We start from the raw sequence: 19,892 nt of genomic DNA, 5'->3' as shown, positions 1-19,892 counted from the left end.
TTTTAGGCACATTTAACACAAGTCCTGTTATAAAATTATAGATTTATAAATTTATAGATTTCTACCCCGGGATATGGGCAAGCGACATACCGTAGAAGCATACTAGTAAAGGGTGCGCTTTCAAACATCCAAAAGTATAATGTAAGGGTTAGAAAAACAGAAAGTGTGTAAAAAGTGAGAAAAACAAAGTTTCTTGGACAAAGCTTGGAAAATGTGACTATTTTTACGAGAAAATGCACCGATTTTTCAACTAAATTCACTCAAATTTAGCTAAATCTACTCTGCAGTGTCTGAAAAGCCTAATTTGAACCCCCAACGTTTTAAATTAAGTTGCTCCTCCCCCGTGGTCTCTACCAACCTGGAGAACGTAGACTTCACCATCTCTTCGTTTCAATTGCCGTTGTAAACGTTCCATTGATTCTGCTGTTGCCGTGTTCATCGAGTAATCGCTTAATATGCTCCCATTTAGACTGGACGTCGAGGATAAGTTGCGTTGGTGACGCTTCGCCAGGCTAGGTCGTTCCACTTCATTCTGCAACAAGCATAATGGGAATATCAGAAATCACTGCGAATTACATTCATATTAGGTTGTTTGATTCACGATGCTTTTCATGGAATGAAAATCAGGATCAGAAAAGCAATAGAAGGTCTAGAAATTAAGAAGTCGCCTGAATCGTAAAATCCGCCAAATTAAGTTCCCGACAAAATCTTTGTGCAAAAATATCATGCATCTAAAAAATTAAATTTCCAACAGATTTATTTTTTCCAGTCATCCGCCAAATTAATTACCCGCCAAAATGTCTTCCTAGAACTTAAATTGCGAAAAAAAGATGATTAACAAATTTCTAGTCATCTTTAGAACTCGATCCCGTTCTTCTGAATTTAAAATACAAGTTTAAATAATTTTTACGTCTTTTGTAAGGAAAATTGCATCGACTTACAGTAAAAGAAGAGATTTCACGATCTTCAAGGGTGATCGAACTTCCACTATTCCTTCGACTATTATTCAGTGAACGATTCGAAGATTGTTGCCGTTGTAAATTATATTGTTCTTGTTGTGAAGAGAGCTTGGCGTTTAATTGGAGGATGTCATTCTCGTATTTGACTTTCTCTGTTGATAGTTGTTCTTCAAGGAAGGCACGCTCTTTGACGATATCTTCGTAGCGGAGTTTTAGCTTCTTTAGCTGCTTCTCTGTTGTATTTTTGTGCCTGGAAAGAAGAGAGTGATGTTCATCTTTTAATCTACTTCACAAATGACAATGTTCACAGACTTGGTGAGAATAGCTACCTACAGGTACGGCTGGCCCCAAGATCGTTCACGTTGAGAAAAATACCATTGAAAAACTACACTCAACTCTGAACTCTACAGGGAAAGACAGAGGATTCTAGTGGATTTACGGGCTGAAAAATATCCACCTTTTTCAAAGACGAGATTCGTAATCACCATTGGCATTCATTTTCTTCATTTTATCCCGATGAGACTAAGAAAGGGTTATTAGGTGTATTATTAGCCTGTACCACCCCTCCCGCCCACGGGCGCTTTCTATATTATGAAAAAAACTTTCCGGTGTGTTGGTCTGTTTCAGTTAGCAAGATTCCGTGTCTCAGTTTGTCCCAGTTTTCTGGGACAAAATCCGAGAAAATAGATGCGTAGAGTGCACTTTAAAAAAAATGATACCATTAGCAATGTCTTCTGACATTACATCACAGACCCAACAGCTGATTGGTTGTAAGTGACGTCAGCTGTTGGGTCCGTGGAAGGACATTGCAATGGTGCATATCATGTATTGAGCTAGATTGAATTATAAAAATAGCTACGCTCCACCGCAGAGACTTTCACAGATTTGCGTAAAAAAGTCTGAGACACGGAATGTTGCCTAACCGTAACAAACCGAACTTCGCGTTATCTTTTCGGTTAGCGAAGAAGAGTTTGGTACAGGTATTATTACCACCATGAATTAAGAAAGGACATACTTTTGAACGAATTCTTCCATTTCGCGATTCTTCGTGGTTTCTTCTTCAAGGGATGATTGCAACTTCTTTTTCTCACTTTTCAAACTTTTGACTTGAGCGTCAAATGATTTCACTTTCGATTTCATTTCTTGCGCTATGTCGGTCGCTGAACGTTCTTTTTCCGATGACAGTAACATCTCCTGTTGAAGTTGACCTTCAAGGGAAAAATCAAACGTTAGTTTATTAGAGCGAAATAAATAGATTTTTATAAAAGCATTTTAATAAGAGCAGCCTGACCAGTTAATACCGAGTTTATGTATCTGTTTTTTTTTCTGCGACGGAGGCGGTTAGCTTCTGATTTGTCTAAATCCTGACTGACTGACGACGACGGCAAATCAACACTTTTACCGTCCTCGATTTCTTAGTCCCTCCGCCGTCCAGTGCAGATACACGAAATCGCTTAAATGTTCTGGTCAAAAATGCCCACCCGTCTAAAGTATGTTAGGTACGAGAAGTATGTCTTGAGAATCAGTATTCAACGCTGTAGCGATCTGGCTCTTTTGAGTCGATCTTTTGGTTATTTTTGAAAGATATTTACCGTTTTTCAGCTTGGCTATGAACAGAACGTAAAAAGGGCGCGAATTCGACCTAGGAAAATGTTCATTGAACATCTTTGTTAACACGAAACAGAAAATAACAAAACTCCTACCGACTCTTTCAGTGAGATTACGCTCAATTCGTTCCCAGTTCTCAGATTGATTGGTGTGTGAATGTTGAAGGTTCTCGATCTGACGTAACAGGGGTTTGGTGACTAAATTGGAAAAGTTGAACTTTATTAATATTCAAGATTTCTATACATAATGTTATGGACTAAACATCTTTGTCGGTACCCTTAATCAAGCCCTCTCCGAAAATCAATCAGCTCTGGTTTAGTCGGCCCACTTTTAGCCCTGCCTATTCTAATAACTAGAGTTGGCATAAAGTGGATCGAAAGTGGGCTGTCTTTGTTTGACTTTAGACGGCCAACAAAGACAGCCCACTTTCGATCCACTTTATGCCAACTTTAATTAGCAATTAGAATAGGCAGGGCTAAAAGTGGGCCGACTAAACCAGACTAAACCAGACTAAACCAGAGCTCACTAAGGGTAGAAAGAATAGATGAGTAATAATAATCAAGAGCTTTTCTAAAAGCTGGCAATCCAAAGAAGTCAAATTTCTGAGCTTTCTTTTTAGGCTGATATGAAAATGATAACCAAAACATACCAGCGGTGACACTTTGTGATAATTCTTGATTCCGACTTTCACCATCTTCAATTCTCTATAAAGAGACAAAGATGATCGTATTGACGAACTATTGATGACGTAAACGCGTAAACAGAACATATATTTTAGCTTAGCCTACAGTCAACTCTCTCTAATTCGAACGTCTACTATTCGAATCTTTGACTCTCTCTAGTCGAATCTCCGAGGGACCAGGGATTTCCTTCGCATAAAAAAAGATTAGAATTACAGAGAGTTTTTTTTACTCCTTTCTAGCTGAGAGGACCAATATTGTAGTTCGAATTATAGAGAGTTTAATGTATATTATATAGACTAACGATGGATGATAGATGATAACGATTACGATTCTATGTTTGTACTGACGATGGCGTAGCCGAAAAGCTTTTACTTTGAAATAAATTTTGATTTTTTAATAAAATTATGGCGAATAGATTGAACATATAAGCCTACTTTATGTAGGTCTTGTATTTCTCGTTTAAAGTTTTCTTCTTTGCGAGCTGATTGTTGTTCCAGTCTTGAATACTCCGTTTGTAAATCCAATAGCTGTAAAAAAAGAAATTACTTCCTGTGTGAGTTCTATGATTATAGATTGAAAACCTTTCAGACAGACCAATAGAAAGCTTCAACTGAAATCTTATATCTTTACTTAAGAAAATTAATGTAAAGACCAAGTGGTTTGAAGTGGGTAGGCTTGACTGAGGTGTCAAGTAATTCTATTGAATAGATACAGTCGACTTTCGCTTATTGGAATCTTGCTATATTCGCAGTCCCCGTCAAGGAGAAACCCTCTCAATACACTTTCTGCAATTCGAACTTCTCTGTAATTTGAACATTTAAGATCCCCCGTTCGAGATATCCCGATTTATAGCGAGGGTCAACTGTAGCAACAAAATATTTCAAGACGAGAAAAATAAAAATAATAGAAGCGTGTCCTAACCTGTTCTTGTAATTCTTCTTTGCCGAACTTGGATTGTTTTTCCACTTCTTTTAGCTTTTGTTCCAGTTCACTTCGTACTTCTGCACTCGCGTTTGCTTCCTGGTGAAAAAAATTATCTCAGTTCTCAAAATCAGTAAGTTAGTAAGTCTGCGACCGCAGTTGGAGGCAACGCAAAGGCTCCTCTTTCGATGGCTATCTACCCGACGGTAGGGGAGGGCACCACTCTTTTTCCCTGGATTTCTGCACTTACACTTGATCTTTCTCTTAATTGCTGAGTATCAAGTAGAGATACATCAAGTACAATTTTATACGAAGTAAGTTTTTGGTATGACCAGACCGGAGATTGAACCAACGACAACGACGACGTAGCCGAATGCTTTACGCTACTCACTCAACACACGGTCTCAACACAGAACGCTCAGTTAGGGAACACAATTATACGGGCTCATAATATTGAGCAGGATATTATATAGACATTATTAGAGATATTTTTAGAGATTTCAGAATTTTTGCTAATGCTTGTTTACAGTATTTCAACCTGTTTTAACTTGTTTTTATTTCAATTCTAGATTAAGAAAACTAATGATGGAACCTAGGCTAGAGTTTCGAAATATATCTTTAAAAATTAAAAATTGTTGGCTTCAAATGTCACTTATTTCAAATGTCACAATGATTTTACTCTTGCAATTACAGGATATTATAACCGGTCAAATAAATACTTTCACTTTTGCAGTACATTGGAGTGAAGATTCAAAAGTTTTACCGAAAAATGAGAGTGTTTAGCAGTCCTGAGGTAACAAAGAGGTTTACTTACATTCACTTCAGAGATCTGTTGAGCTTTTTCCAAATTCAATTTGTCGATCTCCCTGTTGAGGTAAAAATATCATTAGAAAGGTTAATTATCGGCAGGTAGATTGAATGTTTTGACTCGCAAAATACTAAACCTTTTGAACCGTAGCACCTCTCGTGGGACGCAACCACGTCTAATTTTCTCGAAAGTAGATAAGACTTTGAGACTTTTTTGAGGGAGTTTTTTTAGCAACAAAAAACTTTTGCCGGCCTAATTTGCAGGCCCCTCTCAAAAAGTCTCCAAACCATATCTATTTTTGAACCATCACTTGCGGTGGAAGATAATCGATTCTACTCTTCGGCGCCAAGAATAGCGGATAATTGTCCCTGCTCACTGCGTCAGTGAAAGTCTATCTTCTCGAGCTTAACGCATGCGGTTGCTTTGCGAAAGAATACATGCTACGGGTCCTAAAGATTGGCTCGCTACTAGTACAGTCAAAAGAAAATTAAATCCCCGCATTATTTTCAAAATCAAATTCACTCGCCATCTGGATAAGGCTATCATTTTGTCTCACTAACATTTTGCCGATTGGTAGCGGGAAAGATACGATCAAAGACTTGCACAGCAATGGACCATGTTCGAATGCCAGGCACTTCCAGAGAGGGTGTTAGGGAAATATGGTGATAGACTCTCTACCTTCACTCATTAGCACTCATGTATTTGAACTTTTGAGAACGGTAAACTGTCTGAAGCGATTTGGAAAAACCCGCAGTTCTGACCTGCAAAATCGAGGACGGTAAAAGTGCCGATATACTGTCGCCCCTTAGTCAGACAGGATCTAGACAAATTACACATTTATAATAACACACATACATTAACTCGGTATTATTTCCAACACTTACATGTAAGCACTTTTGAGGGTGGTTTCAGTAGCTTCATGTTTTTCAACCAAATCATCGAACTTCTCTTTCAAAAGGGTTATCTCATCTTCTTGTGAGTCTGTCATCCGCTCCAATTTCTGCCGCTCGCCTGGTCAAAGAGAATCGACGTAGAATTTAGACGATGTTATCGTCCGTTACAGGGTTAGGAAAAGTAGAAAATGTAGATGCGTAGCCCAGCTGGCACACAACGTTATTTCAACGTTTGTCTAACGTTCACAACGTTCATATAACGTTAGATGAACGTTGAAACAACGTTGTGTGTCAGATGCGTAAAGTTTACAGTCGTTATGGCGGTATACCGAAAAAAATCCGCGGTAGTAATGACAATACAATGACTGGCAAACTCTACCGGCTGTAAATTATTTTATTTAAAGCTCAACCACGGATCTCTAGTTTGTTGCACTAATGCCTTAGATTTCAAGGTCATCGCTCCGTAAAATTGGTCAGACCAGGACGGGAGGAGAGTAAATAAGGTACATTTAATTCTCTCTGACTCGATTTTCAGGAAACGTAGATTTTTTCTCGAATTAAAGAAAAATCAAGCAAGTAGCGACTTAATTATGATTAGTCATTTTCATGAATTGATCGCAGGAATTATTTCGATCGGTTAAGCTTTTTATTCGGGTAATTTTTTGGAGTAAGTGTAAAATAATGTTCCATTTGGAAAAGAAAAATTATTCTGGGCAATGCCACTAAACCCATCACCACGTTTCCTTTTGGAAAATAAAAATTACCGTCGATTTCTTTGAGATGGTTTTCTTTTTCTGATAAAGAAATTTTCAACGTTTCAATCTTTGCTTCATGTTCTTCAATCTTCTTCCTACGAAAACAAAAAGAAAAGTACATCATTTTATTGTGAGTGGCAGCAACTAATTTCAACTCAATTTTCGACAAACTCCTGTCTGTTCATTCTGATTGCTAGAGTAAGCAAAACGTGCAAAGGAAGTTAGCAGTGAGAATCTTTCCTTGAAAAGGACTCAAAGAGCTCATTGCATTGACTTCAAAAGTGGGAAATGCATACATAAATCGTCGAAATGAATCATGGGTAATCAGGACTGATTGCGCCTCCACAACGGCTTTCTGTTGGCTAGACGCAATAATCTTCAAACTGTTTCAATACTTTGGACCAATAATAAGTCTTCATTAGCGCGCAGTGGTCCTGATTACCCATTACGCTTTGCGACTGTGAAATAACTTTCTGCCTATTCACAATTAGAGTAGAAATGGTGAAAATCAGTTTGTTTGAACCAGAGCTGAGAACTTGAATAAATCTACTCGCTGATTTTATCTAAAAGTTCCTTTAACAGCCGCTATCGGAGTGAATGAGTGACCTAATCCAACACTCACAGCATTCTCTTACTTTTCCTATGTTCGAAGCATAATTAAGTATGATGTGTTCAGAGCTCGGCAAAAGAAGCAAAAACGGCTATCGGTGCGACAGGGACTTTGGTTAGAAAAAACGAGTCAGCATTTCAATAACATCGAATAATTCATCTGTTTATATATAACAATTGTACTCTACTCGTTATGTTTAGTTGCTCTAACTTTTGGATTGGAGAGGCAAATTATGATCGGACTTACGTGCTTGCTTCATTCTTTGCATTGACTTCTTTCAATTTGGCGCGGAATTTCTTGATTTTGTTGTTCGAGTCTAACTCTTTCTTCGACAATGCCTCACCTTGGTATTTAAAAAAACATTACAGTTGAGTCTCTCTAATTTGATCTTCAAAAGACAAAGAACTTTCTTCGGAGAGTATTTTGTATCACTTTGAAGCTGAGGGAACCAATATTTAGTTCGCATTATAGAATTAGGGAGATCTGATAACCCCTTTGTCACTACACGATATGACGTGAGAACTTGGTGAAAGCAGATCATTATGGTTAATTTTACTAAAGGTTTAAAGGGCTTCATTTAATATCAATCTCCTACCATTTTCCCCTTCTGGCGCCCCACGAGAGAACACATTCTTAATTTTTTCTTTGCTTATTCCTACCGGGTGCGTCAGAAAAAACTTTGGACGTTTGGTGAGCCACTGGGACCGAGCAAAGTATTTTTGAAACTCAAAACCACTTTTATTAGAAAGAGGATAGTCTAACTTAAATTTTGGGGACAAGCTGGAGTTTTTACAAGCTCTTATTTGATTTGGTTGGTCGTTAAGATGTAATAAAAGAATCGTATTACTTTTTCTAAAGAACGCGTCATCTCTATCACTTTAAATGACCAATTAGTGAAGTATCTTGTAAAAACTCCAGCTCATCCCAAATTTTGAGGTATCATTCATTAAATTTGAAACAAAACTTTTTGAGATATTGCTATTTGAAGCTCAAAATTACTTATCAAAACGAGCAAAAATGCATCAAAAACAGGTAATCAAATTTGTTCTCTTTTTTTCTATCTCTCTCTTTCTCTTTTGTTCTGATGTGCACGTTTTTAACGATGTCATTAATGTTTCCACTGGGTAATAAAACATACCAGAGCGGGAATTTGTAAAACAACAATTAAAAATTTTATTTTGGTGAATTTTTGAGAGAATCTATCTGTGAAGAGTGTGATGTATGGAAAAAAATCTCTCTTTCTCAAAATGCCGCGACAACACTGTCTATTGTCACAACATTTTAATTACCCATTTTTGACGTTTTTTTACCCTTTTCGAAAAGTGAATTTTAACTTCAAAAGCTTATAACTTGAGAAATACTTTACCCAACTTAAAAAGCTATACCTCAAAATTTAAGTTGGACTATCCTCTTTCTAATAAAAGTGGTTTTGAGTTTCAAAAAGACTTTGCTCGATCCCAGTGGCTCACCAAACGTCCAAAGTTTTTTCTGACGCACCCGGTATTTCTCAGAATAAATAGGCGCGTCTCCTTTTAAGAATATCTTTGATTGTTATAAGTAAACACAAATTTTATGTCATTTAAATCATAGTGTATGATTTTATCTCGAAATAATGGAATCTTATTGGTTAGAAATTGCATCACGTGGCTTCTGGTGGCGAAGAAGGTAATCGCTTCTTCCCAGTGAAAAATCCGTGGGAAGCACAAATTTACCAAAATATATGGTGATTCAGAGAGCGATGTATTTTTGTCAAACAACAACTTCAAACAAGAACCCCGGCTGAAAATTCATGATGTGAACCATTGCAATGTCTACAGCATCACACCTTAGACTGAACAGCTGATTGCCTGTAAGTGACGTATAATTAGTCAATGCGGTACTTGCAATCAATCAACTTTTAGGTCCGTGATGTCATGTTAAAAGAGTTTGCAAAGGTGCATATCATGAATTCAACATACCTTCTTCCAAGAGGTCCTTGATTCGTTCTTCTTTTTCAATCAGCGAACTCGTTAATGACGTAATCTGTTGGTCCGCACTGAAACCATGGAAACAAAAAAATAATGAAGCAAACTTTAAACTCAAACGTGTAAAAATATGAAATAGCATTGTACTATTTACTGAAGACTAGAGGTTAGCAAGAGGTTACATGACACGGCACGTAAAAAAGCCGCGGTATTTTAGAAACAGTCAGTAGAAGAAGCCGCGGTATTTTAGGCAAGACGCAGTCAAGTAAGTGTCAAAAAGTGAAGGTGAAATGTGATCATCTCGTAAATTTTGCAAGTTTGATACATCCCTGTCTCCCAATGCCTCAAGTATATGTTGCGTTGAAAAGAAAAAGCTATAATTGGTCAGCCTAAGCTGAGCATTCAAATACGTAAAATTTTCTTCCATCATCACCATCATCATCATCATCATAAGACGGCAAAAAAAAAATCCGATTTCCCGATATTTGCACGGATTTCTTTTCGAGTAAACACCGGGATAAAAAACGCGCGCGATTGCATCAGCCATTGGGATTATTGCATCAGCTTCTTTTATCTCCCGAATAATGCGCTATCTCTGTATTCATGATAGCATGATTTTTCTGCTAAATGTATTAGCTTCCCAATAAGTTGCCACTACAGTTGTGAAAATTAAAAACAAGATTTGGCTGGCTTTGCTGGAATGAGAATTTGTACACTTTTTCAATCATCAAGGTGAGATTTCTTTCCTGCCTTTTTCAACAGTGTACTGGCTTTTTATTAGTGTTTAAAAAAAGATAGCAGCAATTGTAATTTTACCTCAGTTGCATAAGCTACAAAGAAAAGATAGCATAAGCTTGTCTGTGTTCAATATCAGACAAGCAGCTACAAAACCCAGAGGTTGCATGCGAGCTCCTTGCATCCTCTTGCTAAGCTTACTTAACCTACTTAACTTGCTTAACCTACTTAACCTTGAACCTATTATATCTACTGAACTTACTGTATATATACAAACTATTATTGAATCAAATTAAATTGACTATTATAATATTGAATTGTACGAAGGGAAATCCGTACCTAGAAACTTGTGCGAAGGAAAATCCGCACCTAGAAACTTGTGCGAAGGGAAATCCGCACCTAGAAACTTGTGCGAAGGAAAATCCGCACCTAGAAACTTGTGCGAAGGAAAATCCGTACCTAGAAACTTGTGCGAAGGGAAATCCGTACCTATACAAATATTCATATACTTTTTGAAAACGTTTCACCTTACTTTTGCTAAAGCTTACAGAATTGCAATATGATATCTATAGAGGCATATCGTGTGTGTATAGGAAGTTTTGCTCTAACAGCTCAGAAAAATGTGAAAAGTATTTCTAAATCTATTAAAATTGGTTCTAACCTTTCAGATAATGCTTTTACTAAACTATTGAAACCAATCAGATTTTTAGCCCTTTTTGCACTTCTTTTCTTTGCAATTCCAAAGTCGTATGAGACAACCTTTTTTCAGACACACCTAGATTTTGTCCATCTTTCAAAAAATGGTATTTTTTTTCAATATCCAAATGCAGCGTTTAATTCAGGAGATCCAAACCTTATTTTTCTCAAAGTTAATTATACCCTTCTATTATCAGGTGATATTGAACTAAACCCAGGTCCAAGAACAACTAAAGAAAACAAAAGTGATCAAGGGTCTGCTACGTACATTGATTTTACAGACATGACCAATTATCAAGTATCTAAAGCTGTTTTAGGTTCCTTTAACCAGGCTAACATAGATTTATTTGGGCAAACCGCAGGAACACAATGTAGTGCAAATTCTTTGTATGCGATATTCTGGTCTCATTTTCGACGTGTTTCTATTTGGAAAACTACAGACCTAGATAGAATTTTAATTGAAGGTGATAGGTTGTATAAGTTGTTGAATACAAATGATTATTTATCTGTCGATGAAATGCCACGATTTATCGAAACTAACGGTATTATCACCGAACTTGACTTTTTAAATTTAGAGACTGGCGAAGCTAAACTAATTGATGACTACCCCATGCTTCAAATTCCACTGAGTACTACTCAAAGTCCTGAATTTAATACCTTAATGATTATTGGCGGTTTTACTATAGCTATTATGAAAAGGTCCCAATGTTTCTTTGTCTTTGATTCACACAGCCGGGACAGCCGTGGATTACTAGTTGAAAATGGAGATGGAGCTTCGTGCCTTTTAAAGTTTGATAATATTTTTGAACTTGAAAAATATGTTAAGTTTTTTTATTTAGAGTTTCGGGAAAAAGAATTTCAACATTTTCAAATCCAATTTATTCAAATTAATGAACCAAGTGAAGAGCTAAAAAGGATTCTTCAACTAAGTTATTCTCGATTTGTAAAGAAAAATTCCAGTGCGACACCTAAAAAACGTAAAAATAATTGTGCTGATGGAAATACTAGAAAGCGACAAAAAACACGTCAGCAAAGCAATCAAGCCTATTATGAACAAAACAAAGAAAAAATAAATGAAAACAATAAAGCCTATTATGAACAAAACAAAGAAAAAATAAATGAAAACAATAAAGCTTACTATGAACAAAACAAAGAAAAAATAAATGAAAACAATAAAGCCTATCATGAACAAAACAAAGAAAAAATAAAAGAAAACAATAAAGCCTATCATGAACAAAACAAAGAAAAGATAAATGAAAACAATAAAGCCTATTATGAACAAAACAAAGAAAAAATAAATGAAAACAATAAAGCCTATCATGAACAAAACAAAGAAAAAATAAGTGAAAACAATAAAGCCTATCATGAACAAAACAAAGAAAAGATAAATGAAAACAATAAAGCCTATCATGAACAAAACAAAGAAAAGATAAATGAAAACAATAAAGCCTATCATGAACAAAACAAAGAAAAGATAAATGAAAACAAAAAAGCTTATAATGAACAAAACAAAGAAAAGATAAGTGAAAATAAAAGAGTTTACTACAAAAGAAATAAGGACACTCTGAAAGAGAAGCAAAAAATTAATGCTCAAAAAAAAAATTCTGCTAAGCAGTCTGATGACCCAGTGAAAAGATTTAAAAAAATTATATATGAAGGTCCTTTTTACATATGCGTTTCTTGCCACAGATGTCTATATCGACGTTCAGTTGCTAAATTTTCTCCTGAAAAATACAACATGCCAGAAGACGATTATTGTTTAGAAGTAATTTCTTTCGATGGGAAACTGTATATCTGCAGAACGTGCCACAATAAGCTCAAAAAAGATAATTTACCATGTCAGTCAGTTAAAAACAAACTAAGCCTTGATGAACTACCAACTGAATTCAGTACTCTTCGCAGACTTGAAAAGGTTTTAATTTCTCGTAGAATTTTATTTAAGAAAATTGCAATAATGCCAAAAGGTCAGTTTCCCAAGTTAAAAGGGTCAATTTGTAATGTTCCAATTGACATAGAAGATATTGCTAATACCCTGCCAAGAAAAACTAGTGATAATGGTCTTGTCATAGTTAAACTTAAAAGAAAATTAGAATATAAGGGACATGTAATTTTTGAGGCAATTAGGCCTGATTTTGTTCAGCAAATGTTAAATTATTTAAAAGATAACAATCCTCTTTATCAAGATATAGTGATTGATGTCAGTAACATTTCTGATGATGAAACTTTGGTGGGAAATAATACAGATGTTACTATTACTAACATTAATACAGCCAGCAATGATAACGAAGAAATTTCTGATGAGGGTAGCAGAACACAAAATGACACTTCAGTTTTAGAACTTGAGACAACAGCAAACCCACTTGACGTGTTTCGCTCAAGTGCAAATGAAACAACTCTTATGTCCCATACTCCCACTGAAACAGAAATAGATAATGAAATTTTAACATTAGCACCTGGTCAAGGGAAAAAACCAATTTCTATTTTGAATGATGAAAATTGTGAAATGCTTGCCCATCCTCATTTGTTTCCCAAAGGTAAATTTGGATTCAACGTTCAACGCAATGTTAAATTGAGTCCCTCAAAGTACTTTAACCAACGATTATTGAACTATACTCAAAAATTTGCCTCTGATCCAGACTACATATTTTTTGCTAACTCTGTGATTCAACAAGTCTCTTTGACCAGTCAAATAAATGTTGCCATGAGAAAAGTTGCAGCCTCTAATTTAAATGCGGGAATGTTAAGTCAAAATTTCAAAGAAACAGTGAAACAATTTATTGCAAATGACAAAGCCTTTGCTTTTATGAGTACAGTTAAAGGAACTCCAGCATATTGGAAAAAATTTCAGCAAGAAGTTTTGGCAATGGTTAAACAATTAGGGCCACCAACTTTCTTTTTGACTTTAAGCTGTGCTGATCTAAGATGGAATGAATTGATCTCCATAATTTACAAACTCAAGGGTCAAAATGTTACTAACGAATTTATTGAGAATCTTTCTTATCATGAAAGGTGTGATTTGTTAAATAGCAATCCTGTTCTAGTAGCAAGGCATTTTCAATATAGAGTTGAAGTATTTTTTAAAGAAATTGTTTTAGATGGTCCACTTGGCAAAACAACTTATTATGCTATTCGGGTTGAATTTCAAGTACGTGGAAGCCCTCATATTCATTCTTTTCTTTGGATTTTGAATGCGCCAACATTAACTCCGGAAACAAAATCTGAATACGTAGAATTTGTTGATAAAATAATTAAAGTTTGTTTACCATCACAACAAGAAGATCCAGAATTGTTTAACCTTGTAAAAACCTATCAATTACATCGTCATTCGAAAACTTGTCGTAAATATAAAAATACGCCTTGTAGATTTCATTTCGGCAAATTTTTTTCTGAGAGAACTATTGTTTCAGAGCCTTTGCCACAAGAATTGCCACAAGAGCAAAAACGAACAATACTGTCACTGAGAAAAGAAGTATTAAGTAAAGTAAGGACATATATAAATGAAAATCTTAATCCAAGTAAAAGAAATTTTTTTAACCCAGATGCTGAAAATTTCAGTCCTGTTCCAACCATAGATGAAATACTTAATGAATTAGATATTCCCAAGAATGATTATGAATATGCTCTGTCAGTATCTGAAGATGATGATTTTCACCTATATTTGAAGCGTGATTCAAATGCATGTTTTGTAAACAATTATTTTACTGAGGGATTGAAAGCTTGGCAAGCAAATCTGGATATTCAGCCTGTATTTAATTATTACAAGGCTGTTACTTACATGTGTGCATATCTGTCGAAAACTGAAGATGAAGTGTCTCATGCTATGAACCAAGCTGTTCAAGAAGCATTCGAAAACGATTTAGATAAATATCAGCAAATGAAATCTATTGCGCATGCTTATGTTTCAAAACGGGAAGTATCGGTGCAAGAAGCTGTATATCTTAGCATGCCTGAATTATGGCTAAGAAAAGTATTTCCAGGTGTAACTTTTGCAAACACCAATGTACCAGAGAAAAGATTTAGAATGTGCCTTAGTGAAAATGAAATAAGTGAGCTTCCTGAAGATAGTACCTCGATATTCAAAAAGAATATGCTAGACCGATATTGTGATAGACCAACCAACAACTATGCTAATGGAATTTATGTGTCTGTTTCAAACATGTGTTATGCTGAATTTTTGAGGTTTTATAGTATCATGTATGTAGAGAATAAAGAAAATGATTGCCAGCCCAATGAACTTGTAGATGATCTAGTTGAATCAAATCATCCAACAAATGGGTACCCAAATATTGTTCCACTCTTGTCCAGTCGAGATAAACTAAAATGTCGTAAAGTTCCATTAGTACTCCGTCTTCATGAGCCAAATAGAAACAAGCACCCCGAAGATTATGCTCATCATCTGTTAATGTTATATTATCCTTTTCGTAATGAAAATGAGTTACTCTCTCAGGAACACAATTCTTACACACAGAAACTATTTGAACCAGGTGTTGTAGAAATGATTGAAAGGAACAGAGCTTTGATCCAACCATATTCTGGTTTAGTAGATGATGCATTAGTAAGGTTTAGAACTGACATCACGCTCAATATGAATGACTTTGAACAGCAGGAAAATGATGAAACAAATGCTGAGCTTGAAAGTAATACTGCAAATAATAATGATGAATCAGATGATGAAGCTAATGAAGACACAGTACCATTTAGGGCAGCAATACCAATGGAATCTATTTTGCTTCCTGATAATGAAATAAATACTCGTATAAGATCTCTTAATCCTCAACAGAGAGAAATTTTTGATGTAATACACAAATGGGGAAGAAATTTTGTAAAAAACCTGTCTTCTAAAGATCCTAAAATTGTAGAGCCATTCCATATTTTCTTAACCGGTGGCGGAGGCGTGGGAAAAAGCCATTTACTTACAACAATTTATCACTCATTGTCTAAACTTTTAATGTACAGAGGAGGAGAACCTACTAAACAAAGGATTCTTGTGCTTGCCCCAACAGGTGTAGCAGCGATCAATGTCAATGGAACCACAATTCACACTGGTTTGATTATTCCTACAAAAAAGCTATTTCCCTTGAATGCTATGTCAAAACAAAATTTGCAAAAAAAACTTGCTTGCGTTGAGATTATAATGATAGATGAAATTTCCATGGTACCTAGTCGCTTATTTCGAAATATTGATTCAAGGTTACGTGAAATATTCAGTTCTGATAAACCTTTTGGTGGAAAATCGGTCTTACTTTGTGGTGATTTGTATCAACTCCCACCAATTTATAGAGATCCAATTTACAAAGCTGATTGTTCATCTATGCAAAGTATTGTCGGATTTGAATTATGGAGAAGTTTCCAAATGGCAGAATTGACTGAGGTCATGAGACAGAGAGATGATATAGATTTTGTAGATCTATTAAATCAAGTACGTTTAGGTGAACTTGATGAAGAAAAAGAAGAACTTTTAAAATCTAGATTCATTACAAAAGACAGTCCAGACTACCCTGCTAATATAACTCATATTTATGCAGAAAATAAGCCAGTAGATTTATACAATTTGCAAATGCTTGAAAAATTACCGACTGAAAAGCATCTAATTTCTGCACAAGATGAGGTACCAAAAAATCTGACAAGAAGTGATTTGAATTTTATTGAAAATGCTAAAGCAAGAGATACAGGTGGTCTAGCTCGTATTATTGAAATGAAAGTAGGTGCTCGTGTTTTGATATCAAAAAATATTGACATTGCTGATAGATTAGTCAATGGACAAGTTGGAACAGTTATGAGATTCAAATTTGATTGCAATAATAAAATATCTGGGCTCTATGTAAAACTTGATGATGTCACTGCAGGTAAAAAAGGATCCAATTTGGATAGTGTATGTAGAGAAAACAGTTGGACTTTGATCGAAAGAGCCGAATCTACCTTTGCGACTAGAAAAAATAAGCAAAAGTCACCTATGGTTAGAAGAACTCAATTTCCACTGATACTATCGTATGCATGTACTAGTCACAAAGTCCAAGGGCTAACACTTCAATCAGCAGTCGTAAGCTTTGAATTATTTGGTCAAAGATATTTCAATGAAGGTCAAATGTATGTCAATTTATCAAGGGTAACTGACTTAAACGGACTATTCTTAATTGGTGAATATAGTAGAAATGCTATCAGAGTCAACACTGAAGCAGGGCTTGAATATGAACGTTTGAGAAGAAATTGTTGTTTGCAAAAGGTTCAAACTTTTTCATCTGTTTCTACCTCTCCCAAGCATTTAAATATCTCCCTTCTTAATATTCGCTCGATGAATAAACATGCTGTTGACCTAAAAAAATCTGAAAATTTAATGAACAGTGACTTGTTATGCCTTACTGAAACTCAGCTATCACCTACAAGTGATACTAGTGGAATTGATCAAACATTAAATGGTTTTAATATTGAGTATAACAACAATTCAATTAATCGCTTTCAAAACACTGCATGTTGCACCAATTCTTCAATTCAAATTTTAGAGTGTAATAAAGCAGCAGGTTACACATTGATAAAATTCAAAAAAGACACGTTTAGTAGTCAACCTATCAGCCTTTTAATCTTGTACAGACCACCTAATTCTTCAAGAAACACTTTCCGTGAAGAACTATTGCAACTGACAAGTTATGATGATGTAGACATTATTGTGGGAGATTTCAATATTGATGCACTAGATCCAACAAATCAAGACCTAAACGAAATACTTTCTTCATTCAAAATGATAGTGAATGAACCAACTCATCTTGCTGGTGGCCTTCTGGACCATGTTTATATAAAAACAAGTTTTATTAGCCAGAGAGAAGTGAATTGCTTTATAAAGGATATTTATTTCTCCGACCATGATGGAGTTTGTTTCACTATTGTGAGTGATTCTTAAATTGTTTGAACTGCTTGGACTGCTTGAACTGCTTGATATGGGGGGGGGGGGTGTTTGGAGGGTTGGATACATAAGGGATACAAAATTCTTCAAGAGTAAAGTATATTAGATCATTATAAAGTCGATCCAGTACATTTATAAATAAATAAATCACAGCTTATTCTGATGAATTTTGAATCCCTTACGTATCTATCTTAGAAAAAAAAATCAAAACTGACAATAAGGAATTTGTCTTAAAAAGGTTTTTAGTGCCTTTAAAAGGAAAGAAACTTTCTTGTAAATTTTAATCTTTTGGATGGTTATGAATTTCTTTAAAACGTCACTTGTCACTTTTGAGTGGACACGATACTAGTTGCAAAAGACATTTTCCTCAGTCACATAATTTTTTATAATTTTATGTACAGTATTTTAAAAATGTGGATTTTATGAATTTTTTTTTATCAAATTGGAATATTAATTTTGTACATTCTTTATTATATTTATAGTGCATTTTTTTGTTAAAAATTGAATTATGATATGCATTAACTCTTAATTTTTTTTTTGAAAATTCTTTTTACACTTTTTATAGTATTTTTTAATCAACTCATCAATTTATACAAAATTTAAAGTTACAAAATTAACAAAATGAACAATACAAATAAAAAACCTGGACTAAAACTATGTTGGACTGGACTGGAATATTATTTGCGTGTTAATCGTTCTGCTGTAACTAAAATTATATGCTTGGCTGGAGAAAATATATCGACATTTGTATGATATGATGCTGGTAATTTGTTAATGGTTTTGTTGTGGTACTAATTCCAATCGTTCTGCTGTAACGAAAATTATATGCTTGGCTGGAGAAAATATATGGACATTTGTATGATATGATGCTGGTAATTTGTTAATGGTTTTGTTGTAGTACTAATTCCTGTTTCCGTTTTGCGTTGGTAGAATGAGACAACCTAGAAGTAAAGAAACAAATTTTTGATTCATTGGCAACTTGGAGTAAACATTGATTTCACACCACCAAATTCAGCAACTCTAGATGCTACAAAAGTCACAAAAACAAGAGGTCAGTAAGACTTGATAAATTTTGAGAGAATACTACTCGAGTACTATACTTCAAAGTCACAATTTATAATTCTCTGCTTAAAAAAATTAACAAATAGGTATATTCTTAACAATGGTTGGTATTTTTAAAGACAATTGGTATAAAATCTATTGAAGTGATACAAGTGATTATCAATTTCCGAAAGGAAGTAATTTATCACACGTTTTCTCTGAAAAGGAAATACAAATAAATACATCGGGGTGTTTAGTGCCTTTTAATTTTATATTTTACTCTGTTATTTTAGATATCAATCAACGATCAATTGTCATTTGGCTGTCATGACTCGTAAACAATTGTCACTATGTTACTCCGAACTCAAAGTCGATGCTACAAAGTACATTCAGGTAATTTAATTAAACCTTACAAAACATTCAAAAACCCGAAGGCTTTTCTATTTTCTTACATAAGAAACTGTCACATTTGCCTACATTTGCTGAATGTCTCCATTCACCAAATAACTTAGAAAGTTTATATCATCAGCTTTTATTTTTATTTTTTGTTTTCTCTACTAGATTATATACGATCAACAGTAGTTTCATATTGTATTCGTTTCAATCAATCGGTATGCTGTTCATTGTCAAATTGCCGTCAAAGAAAAACCAACGACTGACGACCATTTAAATTTTGTTCATAATAGAGTTATTTGTTGCTGATTTTGAAATTCATAACGTTTCTTCGCTCAGTGAATGAAAGTGATCAAAATGATATCATAAGTGTTATCTATACTTGTCCATTAACCATTTCGTATTGCATTGTTTTGTGTTTGATTATTGCAAAGATGCTGCTGGGATAAATACAATGAACTATTATTTGAAAAAAAACTATTTCTATTTGTAAAAGTAAATGGTCGTCTATGTGACCTGTCAATTGAATTTTTGATAGAATCTTTGTATAAGTTTATAACAGGACATATCTAAAATTTTGTGATTTGTCCCTAAATTTTTACTTTATCTTCAAAATGTTAAAAGTTGAATTTAAATGCTTTAGATACGGAATGTTAATTTTCTATTCAATCTTACTACTAGGAGTTTTGAGTAACCTGGAGAAACATTTAGGCAAAGTGATTTTCTAGCTCTATTAAGTTTTCCAATTTTGCTTGATTCTTTATGCATCTAGTCCTTCCTTCCATCGCAGCTATTTAACTTCTTTACAAACTATCCAACTAATAATCTAACTATATTGGCTGACCTTCCAGCCTCGGCTGGTTTATTTTATATGGGATAGGATATCATCTGTTCTTACTGGATGTAGTGTTGTAAATGTGTATTACAA

The 19,892-nt window shown here is 34.7% G+C and overlaps 1 protein-coding gene and 1 long non-coding RNA gene across 3 annotated transcripts in view; one reads left to right on the top strand and one right to left on the bottom strand.

The window, feature by feature from the left end:
• The window catches only part of LOC136804649 (TATA element modulatory factor-like), a 44,558-nt gene that overhangs the window by 2,838 nt on the left and 21,828 nt on the right, over positions 1–19,892 (bottom strand). The window contains exons 6-17 of the mRNA XM_067061253.1: positions 9,196–9,272; positions 7,484–7,580; positions 6,637–6,722; positions 5,864–5,990; positions 4,986–5,037; positions 4,172–4,270; positions 3,685–3,777; positions 3,217–3,271; positions 2,663–2,764; positions 1,975–2,167; positions 942–1,209; positions 359–532 (exon numbers count right to left, since the gene is read on the bottom strand). Coding sequence (XP_066917354.1) covers positions 359–532; positions 942–1,209; positions 1,975–2,167; positions 2,663–2,764; positions 3,217–3,271; positions 3,685–3,777; positions 4,172–4,270; positions 4,986–5,037; positions 5,864–5,990; positions 6,637–6,722; positions 7,484–7,580; positions 9,196–9,272 — 1,423 coding nt within the window. The remainder of the gene's footprint in view (positions 1–358; positions 533–941; positions 1,210–1,974; positions 2,168–2,662; positions 2,765–3,216; positions 3,272–3,684; positions 3,778–4,171; positions 4,271–4,985; positions 5,038–5,863; positions 5,991–6,636; positions 6,723–7,483; positions 7,581–9,195; positions 9,273–19,892) is intronic.
• LOC136804647 (uncharacterized) lies at positions 9,618–19,829 on the top strand. Of its 2 annotated transcripts, XR_010846288.1 has the most exons (4): positions 9,618–9,933; positions 18,461–18,581; positions 18,865–18,964; positions 19,133–19,829. It is a non-coding gene; the product is annotated as an uncharacterized lncRNA (long non-coding RNA). The 2 variants fall into 2 exon arrangements; XR_010846287.1 differs by lacking the exon at positions 9,618–9,933 and having other exon boundaries at positions 18,069–18,581.

The sequence above is a fragment of the Clytia hemisphaerica genome, unplaced genomic scaffold (assembly GCF_902728285.1).
Source record: "Clytia hemisphaerica strain Z4C2 unplaced genomic scaffold, Clytia hemisphaerica genome assembly, whole genome shotgun sequence".
Taxonomy (NCBI): domain Eukaryota; kingdom Metazoa; phylum Cnidaria; class Hydrozoa; order Leptothecata; family Clytiidae; genus Clytia; species Clytia hemisphaerica.
This window is presented reverse-complemented; position numbering and strand designations above follow the sequence as displayed.